Source organism: Melospiza melodia, chromosome 18, assembly GCF_035770615.1.
Source record: "Melospiza melodia melodia isolate bMelMel2 chromosome 18, bMelMel2.pri, whole genome shotgun sequence".
Taxonomy (NCBI): domain Eukaryota; kingdom Metazoa; phylum Chordata; class Aves; order Passeriformes; family Passerellidae; genus Melospiza; species Melospiza melodia.
Window position 1 is genome coordinate 4,199,297 of NC_086211.1, and position 19,584 is coordinate 4,218,880.

Genomic DNA, 19,584 nt, shown 5'->3' on the forward strand with positions numbered 1-19,584 from the left:
TTTTACAAACCCTTTCTTTTCATTCACCATTCTCTGGGTGAGAGTGAGGGGGAATTGGGGGATATTTGCAATAGCACATTGGTCACCCCTCTGAGAATTAACTGTGGGGTTTGCTGTTTTTCTTTTGAGCAGCCCCTGGAATTGGATAAATTCTGCCTGCCAGGACAGGAGCAGAGGGAGCAGCCTGCTCCTTGGGGTGGGAGAGCTTTGTGCTGCCTTCTCCCCATGCAAGGAGCTGATGGCTTCAGAGCCTCACAGGCAGTCAGCTGTGTGCTCTGGCCAGTGTGCAGGGGAGGCACCAGTCGTTCACACTGATTCTCAGTTCAGGGTAGACAAACTGTGGCTTCAATGTCTTTATTTTTGTACAGAAATGCTCAGTGCAGCAGTGATGTAATCAGGAGCTGGGCTGTACATCAGCCCCTGAGGCACTGGGAGATTTTGTAGCAGCATTTGGCTGAAGCCAAGTGAATTGAGAGATGGGGCAGCAGAAAATTGACTTAATGTGAGAAGTAGGTGACTGTGAAATGACACATTCAATGAAATCTACAGCAGTGGGCTGTATTTTGTCAGAATTCTTCAGTGCACTTTAACAGAGATTTCCTGAATCCCGAAGCACAAAGTTTCCAACTGATGATTTCTCTTTCAGATGCAATGGCAGAGTAGAGGCAGCCCCAGAAGCAGGTTTGGAGGCAATTTGCTCTCTCAGCACATATGGCAGACCCTGAAATGCAGGGATGTTTGTGCCTGGCATTGCTGTAAATCACTTTGCACTTGAGGAAATTCCGAGTGTCAAATCAAGCCCAGCTTATACAATTGGCTGTAACACAAAAATGAGCTCTTCCCTTTGCAAACTACTGTTTGAATATGAGCTTACACAAGAGACTCTGAATGTTGCCCATTCTGCAAGGATGATTTTTTTTTTTCCCAGAGCTGTGAAATTCTCATATTTCATCAGTGAAATCCATTGAGGCTTGACCAGTGCTGGTGAGATGTACAAAGGCAATAACCACACTGTTCAAAGTGCCAGCCTGGGAAATCTTGTTACAATTTAATGCATGTAATTGGGACTAGGCAGCAACTCTGCCAAATTACTTTTGAGCCCTGCATGGGTATTTCCTAGCTTGCAGAACTCCTGTGAAACTAAATTATTTCTGGGAAGTTACGTGGTTTTTTTGTTTTCTTTTCTAGATCTGGATGGGACATACCACTCTAACCCACAAATTTTTTTACAAAACAAGGGATTGACAGTAAAGCTACAAAGCAGAAACTCGTGTTTGCTGTTGCTGAGCCTTAATTTTTTGTATTTGCACACTGTTAGTGCTAGTGAAAGTCAAGTGCATCTGTATCTAATAATATTATATTCTTTCTTTCTTTTTGAAGCTAATTATGAAGCTGTGGACGGTAAATTGGCTTGTCTGAATCATAGCTAGTACGTGCAAGGAATGATAATGCTGTATTTTTTATATATAACACAATAATAGTTGATTATAATCTGGTTTTATGTTAGAGTTCTGTAAAAGTGGCCTTATCTGAAACAAGAAGTCATATTAACCCAAAAGATCACTGCAGACTTTACCAAAAGATCACTGACTTGCTCTAGACTCAAATAGAAGGGAGAGTTATGAAAATATTTCTTATTTAAATATCTGAGCAAGATTTTGGGCCAGTGTCACAACAATTAAATGGCAGAGATCCAGATTTAAGTTCTAGTTCTGCTTCAAATCCCAAGACCTCCAAAGTTTCTGGTCAGGTTCTGGAGTCTGACTCATCTTTGTACAGCAGGGGAAGTTAATTGCTTGTTTAAGTGTAATGCTGCAAAGCCTGGTGGCTGCTCTGCAGCAGGAAGGATTAGCAGCTGGAGTCCCTGGCTTCCATTCCTGTCTCTGTGACCAAATTTAAATTTTTTTTCAGAGCAAGATCTCAAGTAAGAACTCTCAAACAGAAGTGGTATTTTGTTAAAGGAGGTGAAAGTTAACAGGCTATAGTTTAGGTTTTTTTTAAAAATTGAGAGATAGCAAAGCAAAAAATGCAGAAGGAATCCTTCATGCAAAATTCTGTGAGTACTGGCTAAGGCTGTAGAGTTTGCCAATTTGCATCTGCAGAAGTTCAGTCCTCAGTCTTAAATTTGCAATATTCTAAAAATGAATGTTTAAATGAGATATGTTAATGGGCTTGCTGCCAGCAGAGAGCTCCTGGAGCAGTGCAGGCTTTGGCTGTGCCAGTTTGTCTTGACAGTCAGGGAGGGATTCAGCCTGAGCAGGAGGCAGAGCTGGAGATGTTGGCTGTCACCCACAGCAAGGAATGCTCCACTTGGTGCTCTCAGCTTTGCTTGAAGTGCCATTGAACAAGAGGTGAGAAGAACTTGCATTGGAAGTAGGCTGGATTCACAACCATTTAGGGAATCACTGCAAATCATTTTGAATTCTTGAAAATCTGCTCTTGCAAAGTCTTTCCTCAGTGACAAGAGCTGCTCTCAGAGGCAGAAGCAACATAAGAAAGCTGTGATGGGTAAAACAGTTATTAGCCATTCTTAAATACTTTCTGCTATTGGAGAGAAATAAGAACTAGAAAGATGATGAATTATGACTTTTTAAAAACAGTGCAAGTGGAAAGGTCTTGGAGAACAGCAGTTTGTGACTGTACCTACCTGAAACCTCAACCAAGCACTGAGTGCTAAATGAAAGAAGAAGAAAATAGAAGATTCTTGCCATAAATTTCTCCTGACCTTAGGTTATGACAGAGTGCAACAGCTGGGTGAAATGTGGCCTGCATGGAATTGGGAGGATAAGTTGGAAAGTAATGAGCAGATCATACATAATAAATAAGTGGATAACAAGAAATTGATATGCCTACCATATGGGAGCTGAGATGGATCTGAATAAAAAGAGCTGTGCTACTGGCTGTCCTGCTCTTCTGTGTAGTGAATTCCCAGCACTCAACAAATTTTTAATTTTTACATTATTTAAAGATCAAAAACTTTGGGCAAAATCACCTCCAAAGTCTGTAAGATGTGCAGTTAATGCACTTCGTTAATGCTCTGCTCTCTGTGGGTACCAAAAGGCTGAAATTCAGACTGAATGTGAACCTACCTTTAATTTACAGATTCTTGAAGGCAGATTAAAATGGTACTATGTAAGGCTTCCTGTAGGAGCTTTTTCTGCTGCTGGCTCTTGGAAGCCAATACATACTGACTGTTTTTGGTGATTAAGATAAGTAAGAGAAATAATTTCGTATTTACAGCTGCCATGGTGAAAATTCATTGCAAGCATTTGACTCTTGCCTAATGATTGCCATCTTTTTGGTTGAAAGATTTCTTTTTTCTTATATATATTTTACAAAGTACAGACTTTTTTTTTTGTCTATACCTCTTAGTAATTGAGCCCCTTAGAGAACTGTCTGGATGTCCCAAAAGGTTTTTTACTCATCCTTACCTTTCTGTGTGCATATGGAAGTGGTTATTGTTTGCTGTCTCACCTTCAACAACAGCACTGAAACCCTAAATCTAATATTAACACTAAATCTAATGTTCTTAAGCTGGAAAAGCCCTTTTGGCTCTCAGCTCTGGAGAATAAATGCCACCTTGGTTCTGGAAAGAAGCTTTGATTTTATTATGCATAAAATAATTAGAAAAAATACTCTGTATGTTTGTCTTTGCAGAATTGTTGTTCTAAGCCCTAATTAGTGCTACTCTAAATCTTGCAGGACTGTATTGAATATGAGGATTTGTTCAGAGCAAGTACAGCTGTAATTAATCTTTGCATTCCCATCAAGAAATGCTGGCACATGCTGTGAGAAACAAGGAAGGAAACTTTCAGTTCAGGCTGTCTGAGCCAGTACCCAAGTGCAGCTACAAACCACTGGAGTAATCTCTTTATCCCTTTCTAGTGTGCAGGAAAGGTCTGGGCAGAGACAAATCCAGCCCAGTGAGCTTTGATTATGCTGTTTAATTTCATACTCAGAAAGTTACTAATGCACCTCAATCATTCAGGAGACTTCAAAATTGGCAACTATTATCAGCTTAGAGATTCCCAGTAATGAAAATGTATTCCAGAAACCTGAGAGATTGGGCATATTTAAAAGTGCACCCTTTGAATGACACAGGGAATCTAATGAAGAATTCCTTCTGAAATTTGATGGAAGCAGGAGGGAACTCATATTCAGTAATGAGCATCTGCATAGGTTAAAGTTATGGTAGCACAAGGAAAACTTTTATTTGAGTTGCTACAAAAATACTTCATTATGCAGAGACATATATGTTAATGTTTTTATGCCTAAAAAGAAAGAATCCTGTTTCTAGTGGAAGGGCTCCACTTGTCAGACTGGTTTCATCCATTCAGTCTCAAAGATACAATTGAAAAGGAGACATTTATATTTTTGTTCCCATGATATGTGAGTTCCAAGTTCTTGGTGTATGAAAGCTACATGCACTGCTTGAAGATCAGCAAGGACTGGCTTAGCTGTGTGAAGGAAAAGAGAGATCTCCTGCTACTTTGTATGCTGCATTAGCAGTTTTCTGACCCTGTGGTTGGTTTCAGGAAATTGAGGGGGAAAACAGGCACTGCCCAAGGAGAGGTGGCTGGTTTTGTTAAGCCTGTCTCCCTGACATGGCTCTCTCTGCTCAGAGCAGCAGTGCTGACAGTGCACTTCAGAAAGTTCCAGTTTTACAAGTCAGCCTTTTGTACCTCATTTATATATTCTTTGTAGTGATTCAGCTTGCTTTTGGTACCCATTCAGCTTTTTATTGGTACCAAACCTTGCACTTTTCACCTAGAACTGGGCCAGCGAGCAAGGCTGTTTTCAGTGCCTTTAAAAATGTTCTAAAAAGTTCCCTTGAGAAAAAACAGTAAGAGGTTCAGGCTTGGATTTTTCAAAGGGGCCACTGAATTTAATAGGATAATGGGTAATGAATGCTTTCAGGCTTTGCTGAATATCCTAGTTTATTGTAAGCTATGTAGGATCAAGAACAAGTAACATGAACAGATGAACAAATAAGCAAATCATTAAAAACTAGGTCTGTTTTTATGAGAGAGTCTTATTGGCAAATCTTCTGTATTTTTATACTTAGCAGATATTTGAATTTGTTCTTTACTTATCACAATGACAGTGAATTATGTTTAATGAGCCCGTGTTCTTGAAAAGGTGGGACCTGACAGAAAGCTGAGGAGGGAAATGCAGGTGGGGTGGTGAGGCAGCATGCTCAGGTCCTATGTTGTACCCTTGCCACCTATCCAAACCCTGACCTTTCTGCAATGACTTCCAAACAGATTGTAATGTCTTTAACCTGCTCTTCCTCTGTTTTTCCCCCTGCTCCTGCTGTCTCCCAGACAAGCCTGGTTTGCCTTAAAACATGGAGAGTTTCACTGAAAGCACACCACTCTTGACTCCAGCTTACCTTGGGCTGTAGCTCTGGGCAGTGATGCCAGTGGGCAATGGGAAATGGTGATTTGGGGGGTTCTGCTTTGCACTGAGCTCTTGGTTATCTGGGTGGGATTTTTGGAAGCTGCTCTTGGAGAAGAGACAGATGCAGCCTGGGGCTGACACACTGGGGAAGGAACAAGCCATGGGCATCACAAGTGGGCACAAATTGCCTTAACCTGGTGCTTGCTAAGGTGTGATAACAGAGTCTTTATCTCACTGATCCTTCTCCCAAGCAATGGTTCCTTTCCTGAGGCCAAAATAAGATGCCTATACCTCAAAGAGTTGTTTTGTCAGTGTTTGTGTTCTGGGTTACTGGAGGATCTGAAGTGGTCACAGACTGTTCAAATCCAGGCTCTGTTTCACAGCTATTGAGTGTGGAGGAGGAAGAGGAGGCAAGCAGAGGAAGGGAAGAAACAATGTTTAACTCTTGACTTCTGGGTTTGTGTGCAGTGGTAGCTGTGCAGCAGGGGAGGGTTTCATAGATGACTTAAGATGCATCTGAATGTGCTGCTGTTCCAGGAAATATCTCAGTGCTCCAAAGTGCTACAAACCAAGCAGCTGATAAGCAAACACTGGTGGAGGGAGCAGAGCTGTTGAGTGCCTTCCCAAAGGAGAAGGGTGAGGTTAGCTCAGTGTTTCACTTCTCCTTTCTCAGCTGCACTGCTGGAAAAGCTTCTGTCACAAAGGCAGCCTGGTCCTCACCTTCTCTAGTTTGCAGCTACCCCTAAAGCAGCTCTGAGGAGCAAACCTGTTTCTCTCAATTATTGACTCAGGATTTGGGGGAGGGCAGGAAAAATTCTTGGAAACATCATGCAAGATTTTCTGTTTGAGAAAGTGGAAAACATGTTGCTCTGAGAAGTAATTTATTGACACCTTTCAAATGTCTCCTCTGTATACAACACAGATTCCTGCAGTCAGACTGAGGCAGACTTGTGCTTCACTTGGCTTTGCTCCTGAACAAACTGTTGCTGTTTGTCCTTAGAAGGTCTGCTCTCCACCCCACCCCCAAAGCTCTTAATTTGACTTGCTTTCCTTGATACTCCCTTAATTCTACTTTGGAAAACTCAGTAGAATCTCAAACTGAAAAAGCACTGCTTTATTGATGGAATTCTTTCCCATTTAATTCCACCTCTGGATTTAAGGCTTTGATCCATGTGGTTTCAGTCTGGTCAGAGTACATCAGTGAATCAGTCATGGTGTTGGACGTGGGCAGGAGACAAAAGAACACCTACTGTATTCTCCTTTTCTGTCCTTTCTTGCAGCCCAGCACATGCATTCCTGCTTGCAGGGAGTTCAGCTGCCCATCCACGTGGCTGGACTGCTGCCCTCTCTCCAGTTCAGTAGGATGTGACCGAGGCTTTAATTAGGATTTTTTTAATAGGCTAGTCTGCTCAACAGCTTGGAAAAGTTTGTTAAACTCACTTCATTTTCCACTTCATTTTCTTCTATGTGTAGCTGAGGCCTTAAGGATAGAAGCTGCCACCTATTTCTAATCACAGATTTCATCTTTAGGTTTGTTTTCAGATCTGAAAGAGAACAAATTCTGAAGTTGAAAGTAGTCCAGGTTGCGTGAAATCTTCATACTGAAGTATCAATAGGGTGAAAGTTTAAGTGCAGGTTTGAAGAATTTCTCCTCCTCATGCCAAAACAGATGTCACAAAGGGAGAGACTATTTAGAATAGCTGATATGTTTTGATGTGAATAGATAAAAAACCTTGCAAGGTAATGCAGGATGAGAATCCCCATTGATTGGAAAAGCACTGGGGGGCAGACAGGGTAACAACAGGCAGAAACTGCACCTCAGGGCTGGTCAATTCTGAGTCTCTTAGAACTCACAAATACCAAACTTTTATTGAAAAAGGACGTTTTTGTTTCTGGGGCAAATGATTTTTGAGAGTCAGCTGTGAAGCTGCCTTGGGGAGTCCCTCAGACCTGCAAGCCTTGTGCTGTCTGTGGCTGAGCCTGCCAAGCACTGAGGTAATGGGCATGGGGCACAACTTCAGAGTAATGTAAGCAAGGTGGAACTTAATTGCTGTCTGCACTCTATTCTCTACACACTTGATTTTCTAGAAATCAAACTGTTAAATAGCACACCTGAGTGCAACTGAGACTTAGGTTGCATTTTAGCTGAGTTTTCCCTAAAACCTTTCTTTCAGATTCTGAGCAGCTTTCTGAGTTTTGCAAGGCCATCATTTTATTCTGCCCATCTAAAAACATCTCGGTTGTATACATACAGAAAATGAGAATCTTACTTAGAACAAAAATTTAAAGAAATATGAAGGATGAATAACACTTTGCAATCCTTATAGTCACCATTTAACAACAGACAAATATCAGTATGACAAGTCTGAGCTGATATTCCCCAGAAAGTGGAGCATTAGGACACTGCAGCAAATCTTTGCTGTGTAAGTGGAGCAGGAAGCATTGTTCTGCAAGATACTCAAGGTTATGCCTCTTGTAAGTGCATCCAAGTTGCTGAGCTTTCCAGCTGGCCACCTGCCATGGAAAAGTCCAAGCTTAACATTCTCTCATGGCTAGTGTTAGCTGCTTTTTCAGCCCACAAGATCTAAGATATTTATTTCCCATCCCTTGATCTGATAAGATTTGAAAGGGAAACTCACTGGTAAACTTGTGATTTAGTCTTGATCAGATAGTCAGTACTGCTGACTAGATTAATTCAGGAGGTACTTTTTTTTTTTTCACTGTCTGTTCTAGTTCTGCAGATGTCTCCTGTAAACAAAGCAAGTTTCTGGTTTGCATTCTGACCTGATGGGAGTAAGGAATAACTGGACTATGCATCATTCCAGGGGATGCAGAAACACCCAGCTGCTTCTAAATTCTGCCATAGTGGTTGAAGATGCCCATTTTTCCATGGCAGCTGCACACAGAGAATAAATGGGATAATTTACTGGTGATAGGCCAGAATCTTGGCTCCATTCCTCCTTGTGCAGTCAGGACTTTGTTCTAGCAGTGCAGGGGTGCTGGCCCAGTGCTGTTGGGGTGCTGATGTGGCTGTGCCTGGGATGAGGAGCTGAGCCTGGCGTGTGCTCACTCAGCTCCACGAGAACCTCCGGAGAGGAGATGAAAGAGCCCTGGCAGCACTTGCAGACAATGAATTCCCTTGGACAGTTGGCAGGGAAACAGGAAGGAATCCTTCCATGGGATGCTTAGGAGTAGGTCTGGCAGCCACCCGTGCCAGCCCTGAGCCGGGCTCGCTGCTGATCTTGGATGCAGTTGTTGGACTATTTTAGTTGTTTAAACATAGCTGTGATTCTTCCACATGAATTTGGTCTATATCCCCTTGCATCCACTCCTCAACTCTTGCTGGCTGCTGGTCAGTGAAGGGTAGGACATGCTGAATCCCTGTTAATCCTTAACCCTGATTAAGGATTTTTCTAGATTTATTTTTTTGAAAGCTAATATTTAACATATTTATATTACACTTTTTGTGTTGTTTGTGGCCAGTACTGTTTTCTCTGCTGTTTGCACCTGTTTTTTTTCCAGCCACTGCAAATCTGTGAAGCAGAAACAGCAGTGATTAAGACAGTAAGTATGAGTAAAATCAAAATTACAGGGTTTTTTTGTTAATGTTTCTTGAAGCTTTTAGTGTAGGATGGAGCCTGCCTTAGTCTATTAACAGAAAATTCCTTTCTTCCTGGAGGCACTGCTGCTGGTGTGCATATTTGAGACAAATGAACAGAATTGTTAACCTAGTCCAAAAGTAATTTATCTCATCTACATCCTGTTGATGTAGAAATACCTAGAATTTCAGGAAAAAATGTAACTCTAGTTTTCCCTTGCAGCACTTGGGAGAAAGAATTGCTGTATTAGATTGCTGGAAAAAGCTAACACATGTTAAGAGTTGCCCTCAGCAAAGAACCCTGCTCCTGTGTGTTTCTTTGCTGCAAGGCTGGAATTGCAGTCACAGGATTCCACAAATCTTAGTACTGATGTGGAAGCTCTGATTAACCTATGGTTTTTCTGGAGAATTAAATAAATATTTATCACCTATTATTTTCCATATGCTGCAAAGCACAGCTAGGCCATGTGTCATGGAGGATGAGTTGATATAAACCCACCCTGTCATGTACAAACACATTTTTCCATTGCCTGTTTGGACTGAGATGACAAATAATGAATTTTTTAAATATTTTCAGATCTTAACATCTGATACCTACAGTATGTGAACAGGCAGGAGAAAGGAGAGGTAATTTTTAGAAGTTTGGAACCATATGGTACTTTTTTTGTAGTTGGCATGTTTGTAGGGTCCAGATAGCAGCAAGTTGGATAAGCACTGGAGTTGCTGGATGGGAGCCAGGAGCTCAGTCTGTTGTTAAGGAGGAAGTTAAATAACACTGGAGAGATTTGATAGCTGGAATTCTGTACAGCTTAAATAAGAAGTGGTTGGTCTCTGCACTGGAGCTGGTGATTTAATGAAACATTAATGTTTGTCTTGTGTCAATAAATTTCGATGCCCAGACAGGATGTAGAATATCTGTAGAACAGAATTGCAGTGTCCAATGGGCATCAGCATTTCAGGGCAATTTAGGTTACTTCAGCATCCTCTGGGGGAATTCTTAACAAGCACAGACTTGCTCACCTCCTTGGAAAATAATACTGAATTCATCAGCTGTCAGAGAGGAGAGAACACATTTCTGGCTGCAGTAAATCCATGCCCTGTTAGCAATGGGGCTGAATAGAAGTGCAGATTTAGCAGGAATCTCTTGAAGGAGCCTGCAGCCTTGGGGAAGGGGAGTTGTTTGTTTGTAGCTGTCCCTCAGGAGGGTTTCAGCCCTTGGGCAGAAGCAGGGTGCAGAGCCTGAGCCCTTCACTTCCCAAGGATTTGTGAGTTGTGGTGGCAGGGTGTCATCCTGCTGCTTGTGTCCAGTTTGATGGTGAGGTTTTGGTTCTAATTTAAGTACCCAACACCTTGGCTAATCTAACTCCTGAACATTTTAAAGTACTGGGCTCCTGGTTATTTTATAACCTGGCTTCTCCCTTGGGCCTCTTGCTTTTCTAAAACATCTGAAGTGGTGACATTCAGACCCCTTACAGTCAAGAGGTGATGGACATCCCAGGAAACCTGGAAAAGGGGAGATCTCCGTGTTTGCAAACAAAGGTTTTGCTTTTTGTCTCTGTGTCTCAAGCAGCCCTCATGGAATAGTTCCTTAGATAAAGGCCAGCTTTGGATGAAATTGTGTCATTGCTTTCAGTCCATCCCATTTATGTATCCAAGATCTCAGAGCTGGGAGATTCCCAAACATCTTCCTAGGGTGTCCTGGATTCCCTCTGTGTTTCTCAGCCCTGCTGCTGAATGTTTTCAGCTCCTGAGCAGAGGGTGGGTGCCCAACACTGCTGTTTTTATCTGAATCAGTGTCCTCTCACCTTGCAGACTCTGCTGCAGTTTGTGGCTGTTATTTGCAGTATCTGTTTCTCTGTAGTGTGGGAATTCTGTTAGATCTGTATTTTGTGTTCTGTTTGATCTGTGTTAGATGCTTCCTTGAAGTACAACATTTCCTTCCTCTGTGGTTTAATCCATCATCTGAAACAAGCTGAGACTGACAGGTCTACCTTAAGTTGTGCACTCTAAATTTAGCAGCCAGAGACAGAATGATCAGGAAGGGCTAAATTAATATTATGTCAAAAAGGCCTTGGGACAAGGAAAAGAAAAAAGCCAATTTGGAACAGAGGGTCCCCTTTCAAGTCTTGTAGTTCAGAGCAGAATATAGAGGAACTGCTTTTCAGCAGGAAAAGTTTGAAATAAGCCAGTATTTTGGGGAACTGGACAATGGGATGTGTCACTGTCCTTTATGGTCTGACCAAGGCTCACTCTGAATAACTGGGGGTTACAGTGGCAGGTTGATAAATTCTGGCCTTGCAGAACATGTCTGCTGAGTTTCTGGGGGTATTTTAAAGATTGCTGTGCATTATTTTCATGCAGTAAATACTGCTTGGGATCCCAGCCCAAACTGAGGCTATCAATGGCAAAGGAAGTGATGCCAGATTAGTTATAATATTTCTGTGTGCAGATTTCCTATGTGCTCTGAACGTAGCCTGAAGGGACAGGGATGTTGAGTTCAATCATTATTTTCATGGTGACTTATTTGGAGCTCATGTTAAGATGGCATTCACATTGCCCAAAGTATGTAGATTAAAAATTCTTTTTTTTCATGGCTTTCGCCCCTTGAGAATGCTGTGGTCAAAATAATCTAGCATATAAAAAGAGTTTTAGAGGACTATTTCAGGAAGCAGGAGTATATGTTTACATTTCAACTTTCCTCGCTTTCTCTTCCACCAGTCACTTTTTAAACAAATTGCACTATTTTCTCTGGCTTCACCAAACTTTATACTGCAGATAGGCCAGTTTCAAAGAATAACAATTTATTTTTTTTAATAATCCAATAGCGATACTGCACTGTGGGCTCATTTGAGGCCTTCTGTTTGTGTTTCTTGATTCCCCCAGTTCCCAGATGTGCAGTGACTCATCCTCCTGAACAATGGGAACAGCATCTCCAGCTCCTTCTCTTGGTCCCAGTGGCAGAACTGTTACTCAGAGGGAGGGGAGCTCAGTGACACAGTGAGTCACCCCAGCTTTGTGGTCACTCCTGTGTGGGGAGCAAGGAGTGGAGCACCAGTGGTCACTGCTGGACTCTGGGGCACTAAAAAAGGATCATCTGAGCTACATGAAATTCATAACTCAGGGGTCAGTGCTCCCTCCCCCGCAGCTGTCCCGTAAAACACGGGCTGTGGGTGCAGGAGACACCACTGAAACATCTTGATTTATTATCAAGGAGGATGAAAATCCATAGAAATAGCCAGCTGCCTTGTAACTTTGCAATGTGAAATGTACTAATCAAGCACTAGTTAAAAATAAAATAAATAAGAAATGTCAGTGTGTAAATGCTTCACTGACAGAAGACTTTGCTGAGACTGTGGCAGGACAGGGCTTCCTATCTCAGTATTGTGCTGGTTGAAATTAATGCCTTTCATATTTTAAAAGCCTTATTTATGAATAGTGTTAGAATATTTTTAAAGGAAATAGTGTACTATTAGGACAATGCAAGACATGAGTCTTTTTAAATCTGAAAGGCAGGAGCTCAACAACTTTCTATGAGCACCATTGATCTGAAGAAGTTTCTGGAGCTGCCACAGTTTTTCTTGCAACATCAGCCTGTAAAAGATCTGATCTGGATCTTTTTTGTTTGTTTTCTAAGTGAACACACCATGATGTGATTATATTTAGGTAGTTAGACTTTGTATAAATACACATAGAGGATATAAATATACATATATTATAAATAACTTCAGCTTTCATTTCTACTTTGCAAGCATAGCTTGAAATAGATTGTGACGTTAAAATAAGCTTTCTTTTTCCCCAACAGAACCAGTAAAATACTGAAATTGAAGTCATCAATCTGCATAAAGTTATTTTTAGTATCTGATGAATCAATTGCAAATATTTGCTGACACTTTTACAGGAAGTCATGGTCATGGACCTGAAATAACTGGCTGAGATCTGGAGGAGGAGAGCACTTGAACTGCTAATCCAGCTTTGAATGGAGCTGAATGGCTGGGTGGATATTGGGGAAACACTAAATATTTGCACTGAAAAAGCCAAACCAGCTTCTTTATGGCCAGTGTCATGAAGAGAAAAATAATTCAACACAAAAGAGACAGCTGATATTTATTTTGATAATTACTTGCTTTGAATGGAAAATCTACTTTCATTTAGAAACTGTGTGTGTATTTTTATATACATACATTTATGTACATAAGCTTTTGTTTGTGTGTGTGTATAATGCCCAAAGCATGAGACAGCTTTGCATAAATAATAATTTATTAGTGAATTCAAAAGTCCATTGAAGTGCAGCTTGATATAAAACTCTGTGAATTTGACTTCTAGATGTAATTAATATTGCTGTCTGAATGACTAGGAAAAATGAATATAGAAAGGAATGTTCAGTTAGTATAATTGTTCTAATTAGAAACACTAATAGCAAACAGTTGTGAAACCTGGAGTTTCCATATTTTCCTCATTTAATACATTGCATGTTACTCATCACATCAGTTAATGCCCAGTGCCTGTGTGTGCTGCTGCCTGGAGGAGCTGAATGTGCTTCCCAGAACATCCCAGTTTGCTGGAAATCTGACTAAGATGTAGGACAAGGTTATTCCAGAAGCCCTTGGAGCAGGAACTGAGTTCACTCTTCCCTAGGACTTGATGAAGAATCATTAATCAGGGAATCATTAAAGCAGGGGTTTTGAGTGTGCACACTGGGTTTGGGCTTATTACTCTGGCACGTTTTTGGTAGGTGTTTTTCCTCCCTTCATGTTTGTGTGCTTTAATGTTTTGAGGGTTTTTAAACTTCAAACCCTCTGGAGCTCGTTGAGAATTTGTTGTTTTGGCTGGAAACAGATATTTTGACTTAGGTCCTGGATGCCTTTGGATTCTGTGCTAGAAGAGAATATTCAGATTCCTTCAGATCTGTCAGACCATGCATATGGTGCTCACACCTGTTCCAGCCACCTGACTTACCCAGCTCTCCAGTGCTCTGCCATTGCTGATTAAAATTTCCCTGAATAAATTACATGGCTTAATTGCAATGTTAATAAGAGCTGGGTTAGAATCTAGAGAAGTCTGTTTTCCTTACGTCAGACATGAACATGTATTTTTCCATTAATCAGTTGATTTTCTTAGCTCCCTATCAACATACAGAATGTCAGAGTGATGGATGGTGGGGTGGGAATTAGGGGAGGCAGAAGCTGTAAATCAGGAGATCCTGCCTGTGTGTCCCTGCATTTCACAGGCACGTGGCTGCTCCTGCTCCAGCCTGGGAGGGGGGACAGACAGACAGGGACAGACAGGCAGGGAGTCTTGAAGCAGCTGGGTAGAAACCTGGAAGAATGTCCATCAGAAATGGCCCCTTTGCAGTATTTTTGCACATCTGAAGGAGCTGTGTGGGATGGAGCACAACAGATAGAGAAGGGGTTTTTTGTGGCTTCAGTGATCTTTTCTTTCTGGGCTCTCCCATCTCCTGAATATGACTAATGCTGTACAGGAAGCCCTTTTCTCTTATTCATGCAGTCTGTGATATCTCTTCTGATCCACAGAGTGCCAAAAAATACAGGAAATTACTTTCACCTTATGAAAATTCATGATTGTAAGGAAGCTCTTAGAGCAATTGTTCTTTGGAAACTTCCCCTCTCCCCCACCCCACCCCCCAAAAAAAGAAGTGTTTTTTTTTTTCTGCCAGCAATCCATTGTAAATCTTTTGTTGATACGTGGTAGTCTTTTGCAAATCCGTGTGTTCTCTCTCCTTTATGAAAAGAGCACTTCCAGTTTTGAATGTTAGAAAATAATAAGCTGCAGCTCCTTTTGTGTGTGCCTTCTGCTGGGAGTGTGTACTTGTCCAACACTGAGTCCTCTGATCTCCAGTCCGGTTCCTCACAATGAACTGTTGTGTTCTTCTGTTCAGAGTTGTACTGGGGGCAGGATTTCTGTTCTGTCTCAGGGCTATGGTGTAGAGGAGGATGTGAGGTTTAAGAGTTTATATTGCAGCTGGAGTACTTTGAGGAAGTTCCATTCTGAATTAGTGACTTGGTGAGGGCACCTACTGTCATTTGGTCGTGACTGACAGCCCTGCTCTGGGATAAGGAATGGATTTCCCTGCCTAAAATCACTAAAAGGCAGCAGGATTTTTTACTTTATCATTCACATGACATGGCTACAACTCCAAGACATCCTGAACAATAAAGAAGACTTACTGAATTACTTCTTCATGAAAGGAAGCATTTGCTGGAGGGTTTCACTCCAGAGTAGTCTGCATCTGTATGGAAACAATATTGTTATTTCTTTAAAAGTCTGTGCAGGGCTTCTTGTCCCCACTTAATGCAGAGGGGCCCTTGGTTTGATAAAACACCAAATCCTCTTACACAAGAATGACTTCTCCCTGAACACATTTCTATTTTCTTCTTGATAAAATTGCTAAAAGACTTTTTACAAGATGAGCAAGTCAGTTATTAAAAGTCTTGAGCCCAGAAGGGGAGCTGTCTGTATTAGAGCAAGTCCTTGAAAATGCTCCTTTTTTACTTTGTTTGTGACAAGCAAGTCTAGCTTAAATCATCATAAATTGTGGGAGACTTACATCTTCCACTTTTCTAGGATATGCTTTTGTTCACTGTTATGAATTTTAAACAAACTAGACTGGTTTCTTATAAGTGTTTCATTTTTTACTCCCACTCAGTGTCAGTTAACTGCACTTATCTTACAAGGGGAAAAAAGCCAAATTCTTTAAGTCAAAGAACTGACTTTATAACACTACTCTTTTATTGTAGAGATTTACTGGATAGATCTGAGCATTTGTACAAATCTCTTCTCAACTTAGAGTAATACCACCATTAGGTCACCAATATATTTTTCTAACTGGAAAAATCAGTTAGACCTCAGTTCATGCTGGGCAGAAGGCCTTGGTTCTGTTGGATTTGCTGTCCTAGACACAAGCTCACTTCCCATATCTTTGCTTTTCCACAGGGGGAATCAGTGAAATACTTCCTGGACAACCTGGATCGGATTGGTCAGCTGGTAAGAACCTTCTCCTCCTGAAGCACAGAGCTCCAGGAGCCAAGGAGAGCCCGAGTGTGCTGTGATTAATGGGGTTTGCTTGGGGTTTTTGGTTTGTTTATGAAATAATTACGCATTAAATTCAGTGTTCTTTCTGTAGGAACAGTAAATTGCAGCTTTCTGAAACTGAAGCTTAGCATTTGTTTAATCTTTTTTGACAGACAACAAATGGAAGTTGTATTAGTGCACATGTTTTATCAGCCCTTCTGTGCAGTCTCTGGATCTCATTTGCTTTTCTTGATGTTCTGAGGGCTGCTGCTGCGTAAGGTAGCAGAATGAAACCTTAATAAAATAAAAACCATTCCTGGCACTTGTTGGATTCAAAATCTGTAATGAAAACAAACATCTGTCTGGACACTTGGAGGAGAAAGAAGAGAGATGATTTTCCTAAACAGTAGCAATGATAAGGCTGTGAAGAACAAATTTCTCTACAGCAGTAGATTGGGCCAAAGCCTGTGGTAGAATCTGTTGCTGTACTTGCTGGTCATAGTGTGAACCTGGAAGAAGAATTTCCAGTAAAGGTTTCAAGATGGTCCTTGTAAGAGCAATGAACTGTGGAAAAGCTACATTAAAAAAAAAAAAAAAAAAAAAAAAAACTTTTAGTGATAAGTTGATCTGCTTTATTGAATGCTACCTAAGTGGCAGTAACACTGTAGCTAAGAATTTCATGATGAAAAAATACATTTCAATCTTAAACCAAGAGGCTTGATGGATGAAAGTGTGAAGTAGTGAATTAGTCCTTTATTTTTGTTCTCATATGTCTCAGGATCCTCTGTAGCTGTTTACCAAAGTCTTGAGCTAAATGGTCAAGAGGCCAGTGTTTTAAAGCTGAGTATTCAGTCTTTATCTGATAATATTTAAATTTAAAAGCAGCTCTTGGTGATTTTACCCATTCATTCAGTATTCAGGCATTAGCCAGAATTTTTTAAGGACTTTTTTGACACTTCTCTCCTTTCTTTTGCAGAACTATTTCCCCAGCAAACAAGATATTTTGCTGGCCAGAAAAGCCACCAAGGGGATAGTAGAGCATGATTTCATCATTAAAAAAATTCCTTTCAAGATGGTGGATGTAGGGGGACAGAGATCTCAGCGTCAAAAATGGTTCCAGTGCTTTGATGGAATAACTTCCATTTTGTTCATGGTCTCCTCCAGCGAATACGACCAGGTCCTCATGGAAGACAGGCGCACAAACAGACTCGTGGAGTCCATGAATATCTTTGAGACAATAGTCAACAACAAGCTTTTCTTTAACGTTTCCATTATCCTATTCCTCAACAAGATGGACCTTCTGGTGGAGAAGGTCAAGACTGTCAGCATTAAGAAGTATTTCTCGGACTTCAAGGGCGACCCTCACCGCCTGGAGGACGTGCAGCGTTACCTGGTGCAGTGCTTCGACAGGAAGCGGCGGAACCGCAGCAAGCCCCTGTTCCACCACTTCACCACGGCCATCGACACGGAGAACATCCGCTTCGTGTTCCACGCCGTCAAGGACACCATCCTGCAGGAGAACCTCAAGGACATCATGCTGCAGTGAAGGAGAGCAGCCCCTGCTCTGTCGGAATTTCGCTGGAGGGTTCCATCGGAGTTTTTGATCCTTTCTTTGTGGGCCGTGCGTGCGGCGCGGGGCCCGTGCGAATTCCTTGGCTCAGGAATGCTGTACACTAGCCAGTCCAAACAGAGGAGCTCTAGGCCGGAGGAGTCGTGTTGATGTTAGCTACTGAATCATTTGGACTAAAACACTACTGAAACCTGGCCCTGGTAGGTTCTGTACCGAGTTTGGAACGCTGAATGACACAACCACCGTCTGCCTTCTTGGAGAACAGAAATCTCTGACAAACCATGGATGGAAGACACGTTTCCAATGAATGCTCTCATTTTTCAGACACTAATTGTACAAACTACCTTTTTTTTTTGTAGTTTGGAGGTGCTGAATCGATCAAACTAATCTAACCATGATGAGATTGGCAGCTGTATTGGAGAATGTTAATGGAGGTTCCATTCTTAACCCTTAGGAGTATAACCAGGTCTTGTGTGTGTGTTCAGCTTTGCCAGGGGTCTAGAATCCACCTCCCAAGGTGGATGCACAGCTCTTGTCTGAAGGTTTTGCATGAGTCTCCTGTGGGAGAAGCCTAGAACTGTGTAAGGAAACTCATGTTGGATTAAATGGGATGGGGACTTGAGGCCTCGCTGATTCGGAGAAGGGTTTATTTTGCACTATGCTTGGAGGGTGTTACATCATGGAAAACTGATTTCCTTGGTGCAGCAGCCTGTGCTGTAGCACCCAGCCATGTATCTGCACAGTGGCTGCTCAAGGGAGATGTGCTCCATGGCCAGCTAGCACTGCCCTCACACCCACAGTGGGGGCAGCATTTGTGAAGGTTCAGTATCTCATGTGACAGGGCTTCATCTGAACTCAAAAGTTTAGAAGCTGATTAAACTCTTTAAGCAAAGGTTTTGGTAGCACAGCAGCTGCTTGATTAGTTCCAACAGCTGAGCTTGTAGGAAGAATGAACACCCTGGAGATCCCAGCTTTCCAGCTGCACTGATGGATTTGGACAGCAAGACCTTGCTGTAAAATTAGCCTTTAATCTGTGTCTTAATGGGATCTTCAGCCTGTAGTGATGCACATGGAACTCAGAGCACAGCTGGGTTTGGAGTCACCCCTTTGGGCAGTGGTTTGGGTGTAAAATGGCAAGAGGCTGTGAACAATTTGGGTGTGAACTCCAAATTTCCTTGTGCTCTCAATCTCTGCCAGGTGCCTTTTCTGTGTACAGACATTGAATCTTTTCTACTGCAGTGGGGTACATGGACAAACGAAGATATTGTAGGGCTATCCTTTAGGTAACTCAAACATAGTTTACTGTGCAATTTTTGTCATAGTTTTTATCCAAGGATAAAACCTGAAAGGCTGTTTGTACCCATAAAAAGTCCCTGGAGTTCTTTTCCCCTTTGAGCCTGTAATGGCATGTCAAAACAAGCAAAGTTTTACTTCAGCTGGTAATCCCATGGGAAATGTGGTCAAAGAAAAGTCCTGTTCCGTTGTCCTTTCATGTTAATTTGGATAAAATCTGGAATCTTTCTTCCCCTCTGAAGCTTGCAGATGTTCATATCAGTATTTTGTGCAGTTTCCTGATGTAGCAGCCTCCTGGCTTTCCTTGTGCAGGCTCCAGAGTGGAAAAGCTGTGGCTGTTTCAGTGCCTGAATCGACGTAAGAAGCAACTGAGAAGTTGCAGATGGGAAAACCTAACTTAAATTTCAGCAAACTTAAACAGGAATTAGCTTCCTTGTAACAAGTCTTATTTTGCCAGGACCAACTCTGTCTTTTAAATATTTATTAATTTTTAGCCTTGAAGGGGAAGAATGTTACATGACTAATATTCAGATGGGGGAAAAAATCTTCAGATTATTACATTTGAAAAGGAAAATGTTTCACCACAGCGTGATGCAAAACAAGTTTACTCATCACATAAGGTTGGTTTCTCTGAGCCCATTTGTTTGGTTGAAGACTAAGGCTGCTTTCAAAGCTTTCAGATGTTTTCTGAGTT

The 19,584-nt window shown here is 41.6% G+C and overlaps 1 protein-coding gene across 1 annotated transcript in view; it reads left to right on the top strand.

The window, feature by feature from the left end:
- Positions 1-18,963, top strand: part of GNA12 (G protein subunit alpha 12) — a 34,881-nt gene extending 15,918 nt beyond the window's left edge. Inside the window, exons 3-4 of the mRNA XM_063171744.1 lie at positions 15,950-16,000; positions 17,004-18,963. Of these exons, the coding sequence (XP_063027814.1) occupies positions 15,950-16,000; positions 17,004-17,573 (621 nt within the window). The 3' untranslated portion in view covers positions 17,574-18,963. The remainder of the gene's footprint in view (positions 1-15,949; positions 16,001-17,003) is intronic.
- The last annotated feature ends 621 nt before the right edge of the window (positions 18,964-19,584 follow it).